This window comes from Cryptomeria japonica, chromosome 4 (assembly GCF_030272615.1).
Source record: "Cryptomeria japonica chromosome 4, Sugi_1.0, whole genome shotgun sequence".
Taxonomy (NCBI): Eukaryota; Viridiplantae; Streptophyta; class Pinopsida; order Cupressales; family Cupressaceae; genus Cryptomeria; species Cryptomeria japonica.
In genome coordinates this window covers 92,976,122-92,986,448 of record NC_081408.1, presented here as the reverse complement: position 1 = coordinate 92,986,448, position 10,327 = coordinate 92,976,122, and the positions used below count along the sequence as shown (strand labels likewise).

General features: G+C 34.5%; 1 protein-coding gene across 1 annotated transcript; it reads right to left on the bottom strand.

Annotated features, from left to right (window-relative positions):
* Positions 1-6,735: 6,735 nt before the first annotated feature.
* On the bottom strand, positions 6,736-9,483 carry LOC131874906 (putative disease resistance protein At1g58400). The gene is made up of 3 exons (XM_059218854.1): positions 9,209-9,483; positions 7,709-9,036; positions 6,736-7,568 (listed from the first exon to the last, which is right to left on the bottom strand). The coding sequence occupies exons 1-3, from the start codon at positions 9,481-9,483 to the stop codon at positions 6,736-6,738; spliced, it is 2,436 nt and encodes an 811-aa protein (XP_059074837.1).
* Positions 9,484-10,327: the final 844 nt, after the last annotated feature.

Below are 10,327 nucleotides of genomic sequence, written 5' to 3'. Positions count from 1 at the left end.
ACGTAGAGAACACACCTTGATAAAACAAAGAAAATAATTGAAGTCCTTCATGCTGATTTGATGGGGATACAAAATTTGATCATGCACAAGTAAAAGTTTTCATATTGTTTACTATTTAATACATGGTTTATTAGTAATATGTAAAAAATTTACATATATATATATATCTTCACTTGAATCTGCTACAACAATTTATTAAAATTAAGAAATGTCTACAAATCAAAGACTATCCTCTACTTTTGTTTAAAAATATCATTAGACGAACTAATACAAAGGACATTGCATTCCACAGTAGCAAGTCAAAATACATTGGACCACTAATAAACAAAGAAACAAAAGAACATCTTCAAAGATTGCTAAACTAATACAAATGACATTGCATTCCACAGTAGCAAGTCAACATACATTGGACCACTAATAAACAAAGAAACAAAAGAACATCTTCAAAGATTGCTAAATTTAACACATGAGGTAATTTTTTTGGAAATTAATTAAAAACTCTTATGTTTCTCTATACATGAAGAGTAACAATTCATTTTTAATTGATAAAATTCAAGTTGAACTAACTTGAAATTTAATCTAATTCCACATATTTAAACTTTATCAAAAAAAATAATAATTATAGTTCATTAACGTTGTTCTCATAGATATATGGGGTTTTGACATTGTTCTCATAGGTATATGAGGTTTTACAAGTTGCAAATCCTTTCTCCATACCATTCTAGGCCATGTGTGCACAATGCATTTATATAACTTCTAACTATGGCACATTGAAAGATTACATAGGTTACTGCAACACATACAATGAAGATATTGTATTCAATACACCCCTTGTCTTAAATGCAACTGAAAACAACAATAATTTAGAATGTAGATGTCTTTAGTTTGCTGGCTTTTTTGCTCATCAGCTGTCTTTTTCTTAGGTGTTGTCTTTTGTGTGTTGCTGCACTTTAATGTATATCTTTTGATCTTTTGGCTGTAATGGGTTTCAGGGGCCCATCAAAACCTGTTTTCCCTTATTCAAAAACAATAGTTTAGAATGTATTCTTGAAAAAGACATGTTCAATCATCTGCTACTTCAACTTGAAAATATCAGTTATGAACATTATATACGAGATAGAACCAAAATAATCTTCATTGTACATGACTTACAAAAAGAAGCAAACTATATGCTGACCAAAACAACAACATCATCAGATTGTAAGAGAATCATATGACACTAACAAAAATTTCAAGTCAGGTATCAAACTTATATTACACATCTACTTTTACATTCACTATTTTCATAATTTAAAAAAAAATTCAAAGTATATTAATAATCTTTTGCTAACTTTGCACATGACTCAGTTCTAGTTTGGATCTCCAGTAAACAATCTCCTTTGTGAGCGAAAGTATTAAATCATTTTACATTTGGAAAAGTTTACTAGTTTTTCTTTCAAGAACACTTCACTACTGATTTTCAGTTTCAGATGGACCTTTTGTAAAAACAATATGTTTCTCAGTAGTATACTTCTAATTTTTGGTTTGGAAACCATCTCCTTTGTGAGTGAAAGTATTAAATCATTTTACATTTGAAAAAGTTACTAGTTTTTCTTTCAAGAACACTTCACTACTGATTTTCAGTTTCAGATGGGCCTTTTGTAAAAACAATATGTTTCTCAGTAGTATACTTCTAATTTTTGGTTTGGAAACCATCTCATTACTGATTTTTAGTTTCATATAAAACTGATAGTTCTTATTTTTTGGTTTGAATACCACTTCATTACAAATTTACAGTTTCAGATAAATCTATTATAAATAAAATATGTTTCCCAGCAGTATACTTCTACTTTTAAAAAAACGGTAACATAATTTTGGTATTCAAGTACTCTATACTATCAAATAATTTTAATCTTCTCAAAAAGGGGTAGATTTGTTTTTCCTATACAAATTGCTTCGGTTAGCTGAGATTGACATATAAAATTAATTTTAGTCCTTTTTTCCATTATAATTTCGAGTGTTTGGCAGTCCTGCTACTAAATGACACAGGCATGATTGTTTGTTACATTATTTCTTGATTTAGAATTCTTTTACTTTTGGAATCATAGTAGTGCCTAAAGAATAATTCAATATAATTGGTTGCAAAATAGTCTTTAACAATTTATAGTGTTACTGAATTTTTCTCTCGATTTGTTGAAATCTTCATTTTCATGGCCACTGACTGTTATTTTTACATTGAACTATGTCTTCAACCCTTTGGTCACCTATGGATGATATTTTCTATAGGTAGATTTATGAATTTTTTTTTGGATGTATTTGGGCTTAAAAGCTTGTAAAGTTTAGTCTTGTCGTATTTAAAAATCATTCCACAAATGTTTTGAAATTTGATTATTTTCTAATGAATTATTTATAGTCACTGGTCATCTGTTCAAGAACTTGATATTTTCAATAAGCTTTAACCCTCACTGTATCTTTCAATCAGGCCCTTGACACTTCTCAAGTCTATTTCTCCATCTTTATTTCCATCTGTGAATTAAGATGATATAAATCTCAAGGATTTCATGTGTTCTCACTGAACTTGCATAATGCATCAAAGCTGAGGCTTTAAACAAGGAATTTAGATGCTCTGTAAAAAGAGAAACAAAATGGGTACCAACCAAAATAAACCAGAACTTGAGAAAAGTATAATATATGAGGAACTAGAATTAACAAAAACTTGAAAATTCAAATTTGACAATATATAGTATCTCTTACGACTTGTGTTCTTCCCCATTGTACTCTCGCTGACCTGACACTGGAAATATTGCTCAACTGGCTTTCTGTGATCAGCATATGATACCTATAAACTGTATTCATAAATATGATTTTAATAAAGAAAAATATCCAAAAGAAAGGAAAAGATAACTTTTGTCTTAGCATTCATGTGTCTCCCTATCAAACACAAAAGGTATATGGTTTTGGGATTATTGCTGGGCTGCCTTCTCGATCACCAAGTAGTGTTCATAAGGTTATATTAATTAAAAAAAAATTATGAGATTGAGAAGCTTCCTTTGAGGTAAATTTAATTCTTTGATTCCCAATACATCATCAATATACATGATTGGAGAAAATTAGTCTTAATACCAAGATTCAAAATTATCAGGTTTGAATTCCTCTGCGATTTCATCCAAAGGAAATTAAGTCTCATCTTCAAGTCTCAGCCTAAAATGAAATGATATACTTAATTAACACATCTACAAATGTACTAGCAAAAATAGATGAATTACCTTGTCCTTGGCTCCCAACATGATTTTTCAACTTACAACTTTTTTATTAGTTAGCTTTAGCATAACCAACAAGAAATGCATGTACCCTGCCCCTGACATCAATCTAGCTACATCTTAGGCTCCTTTCCATTTCTCTGTCATTCATCATATATCTCACATTTGCCACATCACTCCACCTGCCAGCTACAGCATAATTGTTTGACAGCATTATATGCTTTGAATGATTCTCTGGTGACATTTCAAAAAGTCATTTATCCTTACGCTCACCTAGATCTATTTCTATTATTTCCTATATGCACTAAGAAAATTATGCCACATAATACTATATGGTTGAAATGGCATGTCATTGAAAAATTTCTCAACTTGGCTTAGATGCAGATCATCCATACACCCAAATCAAATCAGGGACATCTTCTCCCAAATCACCTATCCAATTAGGTGACAACCCTTCACTGATTCATAAAATCCCTCACAAAGTTATTGAGTACTCATAAGGTTTCCATACCCCAAAGGTACACCCTTGATCATAAACTCCCATCCAGCCATTGACATACATTCAAATAGGATAAACCAACATTACTAATCCCTAATCCAAACTCTCCAACACTAAATCACCCCAAACACCCCTTTGCAACCACTCACTCAAGATCATTCCCCCATTAGGACTCCCTATCTCTACTAATACCCAACTCACAACAAGTAACAGAAACCAACAAGAAAATGTACTCCTTGAAACTCCTACAAGGACTTATCAACATATACCATCATGGTTCTATCCACCCAAGAGATCCCAACAACATTCATTGTAGTTTCATTGTTATTTAGGACAGTCACACTATGTGCAGGGACAGTCATGGGTTCAAGGTTTATTCCTCATTCAAAGATCTTCAAACAATAGAAATTATGATGAAGGGCTTCACTACTTCCCTCCCTGTCACCAAACTCAACACTAACTCCCTTCCTAACCTTGCAAAGTGTAGGGACTCAATTTATTATCATACGGTGACAGTCACAACACTTTCCTTAGGACAGTCATTTCATTTCACTGCTGGTTGATTGCTTGGCCTTGCCACACCTTGGAGAATGGTTGGGACACTTGTCCACACCCCTCACTACCTTCCACTGGTCCTCCAAAACCCTCTTTGCACTGGATCACCTTCAAAACACCAATAGCATGCTGCTATTCACAGTCTAAGACACAAAATCAGACTTTGTGTCCTCTCTAACACGTATCAACTGCTCCATGGGACCCTGCAAGGAGTTTCTAAACAAAAAAAAATGATTTATAGGATCTTTCAACACTTGGGAATAGAGATGTCAACTTGGAAATGACCCCAAACACATTTATGTCTATAACAGATTACCATAGACTAGGGTTTTGTCAATTTTTATCAAAATTGCTATAACTTTTTCAAATTAGGATGAAATTAGATGAAACAAAAAGGAAACTATAGAGGATTCATCCAACTAACAGATACAATTAATTTGGAACTCCAATTAATTGATTAAAGTAATTCAAAATTCAGACTGTTTTTCTGAAAATTCAATGAAATTGCAAGGCAAACTCAGAAAATTTATTGAAAATGCTTCACGACATTGCCCCACAGACCTGTGGGTCGATGGGAAAGAGGTATTTATATATTTTCTTTCTCCCCCAACATTTATAACCGAATTTTGAACTTATTTTACCAACTAACACCTAATTACTCACATAATGCAAAAAGTTGCTTTGACAATATTGGCAATATTTGTCTAAAATTGATCAAAGACTCAACCTAGGACCACCATGCCTCTAAACTAGTACAAATAGGTTCAAAAGGGGTCTATAAGACCTTTACATGCCATTAAATACCATATGCGACCCATTGACACACATTTTCCACAAAATGATAATTTTAACAATATTTGTCAACATGACCCTTCAAAGAATCAACACATCACCTAATGATCTTAATTACCTTTATTACATAAAATATGGTCTTCCAAGACCTTATTCATGACAAAAACTCAAAGACCTTGATAGATTACCAAATTGGCCTCATGGTGGCCATCTTGTGCTACGTGCTCCTGCACCACCTTTGAGCAAGATAGTAATCAGGGCTCATTGAAGTGAAATAATTCCAGTCCTCATCCACTTGGGTAGCATGATTGCAGCCAATCAAAACACCCACAAAGGTAATATGGTTTGGCTTCATAACTGCCCATTGCATTTCATGAAAGACTTGCAGTGCGATTTTTCCGTGTCCATGCTATGCATATCCTGAAATGATAATAGTCCGTGAAAAAAAAATTCTTGTATGCATTTTATCAGAAAAATGTCAAGCATATTCAATGCTCCCACATTTAGCGTACATGTCAACTAGGCACTCCCCATATGGACATTAGACACCAATCCACACCCAACAATTTTGGCATGTGTTTTCTTGATTAGGTTCCTAATACCAATGCCCTTGATTTATAATAGCCTTAAATTGGGTCAGTAACATTAATCTTTGATCATAATGTTGTTTAACTTGGTATGTGATCTAGAGAAATATAATGGTTTTGTGTATTTATGATTATGTTAGTAAAATGAATTTTTTATTAAAATGATGTTTAGGTCGGTGTGATTGTAGAAAAAAAATTAGTTCTTGTTAGATTAAGATTTCCAGAAAACCATTTTGTAAGCCAACTTTGAGTCGAATCTATTTTTGCAAATGTTATTGCCTTAACAAAATTTGGTGTGCATTTTAGTAGCATGCGCTAATTAATCTAGGTTTACACCATTAGGCTCACACCCTCATGCTACATTTCATTGAACAGCATAAGCGCATTACTTCATTTCTTATATACAAGGATATTTTGTACAAACATATCATTGAAATTAATACAATAAAATAGATTCCATTAAATTTTTTTTTAAATTTGTATTATAAATTGTCAATATGCTCTTTAGTTACATTTGTACAAATACTCTTTGGGAATAAACATTGGTGTGAAAATCTAATGTCTACAACATAACATTTCTTAAAATAAAACAATTTGTGGAATTAAAGGATATCAACAATTCCATCTAAATTTAGTGATAGACTATGACTATCATTGATATTATTTATTGTTTCTTTAAGCTCAAAAAATTAATAGGTTTACTAAACCTCTCATTTATTTACTTCACTTATCTGTAGTAGTTTGATTGAGTTCTTTAGTTATCTATTCGTTCATTACTATTAATACAATATAAATTATTAATCTCTTCTGCTTTCCTACTTATTTGCAATAAAGCATATTCAATTGCTATTATAAATCTAATGACAAATACTTGTCACTACGTAGCACTTATTTTTTAAAGTCACTGATTATTGCTTTTAAAATGAAAAACACATCAATCTGTCTTTTTTACATACAAACAAACATATGTTAACATTGATTACAACAATAAACCCTTAAAAAAGGACATCTAAATAATCAATCACAATTTTCAAAATAAAACATCTGAACTCAACACCATTTCTCAAACGGAACATATGATCTTGATCTCCATGCATGAATTACTAGCTTTGATTTTATTCCAGTCTTCCCCTCCTTCCTTTAACCTTTCCTCTAATTCACCACTTGCCTCATTAACAACCTTTATCACCTTTAGTTTCCTCAACTGCCCCATTCCCTCTGGAACTTTCTTCACCTGTGGACAATTACCTATCGCTAGCACTTCAAGCCGTTGCATCGCTCCCTCCTCCAATTCCGGCAACTCCTCTAAAAGAGGGAAGTCATGAATGAGCAGTCTAACCAGCTTAGGAAATCCCCCACATATGCCAAAGTTATTTGGCAATTGTCTGCATCTCAAATCCCAACCCAATATCAATGATTGTAAGTTGGGCGTGTTTTGGAGAGATGGATAATCACTGCACCCATCCAATGTAAGTTCTGTGAGATTTACCATACCACATATCCAACTTGGCACGGAGAAATGATCAAGCGCAAGTTTTTGAAGATCATTCATAGCATTCATTCTCTCTGGGAACACTGGAAGATTGGATTCTTCTATATCACCCACAAAGCCACTAGATACACGTAGGATTCTCATTTTCACCAGATGCTCAAGGATACCATCTTCTAAACATCTCAATCCTCGTTCATCTTCTAAACTGAAACTTATCTCCTGGAGATTGATCAGATTGCTGACGTCTTTAACATTTAGGAACTCATTCTCTTCAATAGACAGTGTGAAGGCACGTGATCTCAACGTTCTCAGGCTCCAGAGCTTTGACATTCCTTTGGGCATATAACTGTGAAAATCTTCAGAGCAGCCAAATACATCGAGATGAGAAAGAGATTTGACCTCACCTATCCAGTCAGGTAAACGCTGTATGCTTTTACATCCAGAAATATCAAGATACTCAAGACACTTGAGTCTTCTAATACAATCTGGCACCTCCGTGATATTTGTTTCAGACAGATTCAAAAACTTAAGAAGCTTCAATTACCAACACATTTGGGCAATGCAGAGATGGAAGTTCTTTTAAAGTCGAGAACCCGGAGTGTTCTCAGACGATCAAACAAGTGTTCTGGAAAACTCGTGATTTCTGGATTGTCAAATAATGAAAGAGTGCGAAGAAATTTCTGACGATGAAGTGGTCTTTCTGAAATTGCATCAGTGGTTATACCCTTCTTGCCCAATAGTAACCGCCAGCAGCTTGTTTCTTGTAAGGGAAGATGAAATTCACATTTATGCTCTTTACTTATATCAACAACCAAATCATGCAACAAGTCATGAATGGTGTAACAGGAAAGAACTGTGTTTACTTCCATCAAACAAAGATTTACAAGTTGGTGCAGGTAACTCAACCCAATGTCCCACCGTTCTTTCTCATTCTCCTGTGGAATAAAACCTTCAGCTATCCACAAATATATCAAACAGTCTTGGTGTATATTTTTTATGGGCTTGACAGTAGAAAAATATATCTGTGTGTCCTCTGGAAAGAAAGAAAAATAAGCAAAACAAGATTTAAGATGCGAAGGAAGAGAGTCGTAACTCAACTTGAGGATTTGCATGGTGTAGTCCTCTGCCCCTACTCTTACATCTTTCAATTGCCTAAGTTTTGATTCCCAATCTCCTAACCCCACAGATCTTGCCATGGATGCTGCAACTGTCTTAACAGCCAATGGCAGCCTCCCACATTTTTCTACAATTTGATGAGCCAAGTTCTCCAGGTGCTCCGGTGGCCTATTTTCCTCACTATCGGGGAAGGCAAACAGACAAAACAAATTCCAACTGTCCTTCTCCGAGAGTTGTTGCATCTCATATATATGAGCCCTCATGTTGGCAGCAACATCTTTATCTCTAGTGGTAACTACAATTTTGCAGTGGTTATTACTGCCACTGGGAAGACCAAGCCTTCGTATCAAGTCACCTTCTACACTACTCTTCCACACGTCATCTAGAACAATCAAACATCTCTTGCCCTCTAATTGCTCATGAATCAACTCAGCTACTCGCACATCACTTATACTACTACTACCGTCTATTTGCAAATTAACGTAAGAGGCCAGATCACATTGCAATGTTCTAAGAGAATAAGTCTGTGATACAGAAATCCAGGCAGAATGCTCATACCTTTGCTTAATTCTATCGTAAACATGCTGCAGAAGGAATGTTTTACCCACCCCTCCCATTCCCACGACGGCAACAACAACAACTGCAGGCTTCTGTAACAATCTGATTATTTCCTCCACATTGTGCTCCACACCCACTGCTCGTGAATCTGTCTCCAAGATACTCCCTTTTCTCAACTGAGCTACTCTTTCTGATGTACTAGTTGAGGGTTGATATTAAACGGGACAAGTCTTGAAATAGCTTGAGCTGTTCTCCATCTTGAATAACAGAGCTCACCCTATTCTTCAAATCTTTAATCCTCTTTCCCATTTTATGGGTGAAGATTAAATGATTACAACAGCACACACATGATTGAGTGGGCTTTGTATACAAATGCTCAACAGCGCACTCATCAATTATGTCTTCTGCATCAAGAGCAATATTCCTCACTTCCGCCACCCATTCTTTCACAGAAACATTTTGTACATTTCGATCATCTGCATATTCTAGATAACCAGATATATGCCCAAAATGTTTCTGTAACCATTGAAAGTCCTCTTGGAAGTTGAGCAGCAGCGATGCCTCATTCAATACTTGCTCAGTCCCAACCTCACCAAGCTTCCCAACTACGGCTTTGGCCGCTGCAAGAGCAAGTTCTGCAGCCATCTTTGATTTACAAAGAATAATTGAATAGCAATGCAATTCGAACGTGGTTGAATGCGTGTATGACAATACTACAAATCTCTAAATTTATAGCAAAAAGAGGCCATATGATGGGTGGTGTTTACTCGAAATACTTTAATTGGGAAACATCAATAATGCAATAATCACCTTTAATAAAGAGCAGATTCCCTTAATGGCCTGTTCTTACGCCTGTAGCAGCTGAAATGCTCCTTTTAATTTTCTGTCAGATTCTTCTCCTGTGGATACAGGAGGGAAAACGTTATTTGAACGTTGAAAACGAATTAATTTAGCTAGACAAAAACATTTAGTGCAAATAATAACAAGTGGGACATGATGGCTGATGTTATGACCAGGTCGAAGCCTGTTAATATATGTCGTCCCTTACTATTATTTTTAAGGTACGTACGTTCATAGCATCTTCCAGACCAAATACGGATTTAAGAAAGATTTTACTAATGCTGTATAAGGTCTTTGACAGATATTTAATGGCTAATATAAGAGTCAGACACGAGGGCTGATGTTTAAGACCCGATCTAAACGCCGTTTAATAGTTGTCGTTTCTTCAAGAGAGCCCGTTCATAGCATCTTGCACATAAACGTGGATTTTAGAAAAATTCTTGTGATGCTCTGTAATGTCGTCGACAAATATTAATATTTAATGCTGATAACATTAAGTGGGACCCACTGGTTACGAGTCGTAATCATTATGTAGTATTTTTGGTCATATTTATTAATAAGTGAAAATAGAAAACCTGTTGTATTCTAATTTTCAATTAATTAATAAATATGGTCAAAGGTACATCCAAGGTGTTGCACAAATAAATTG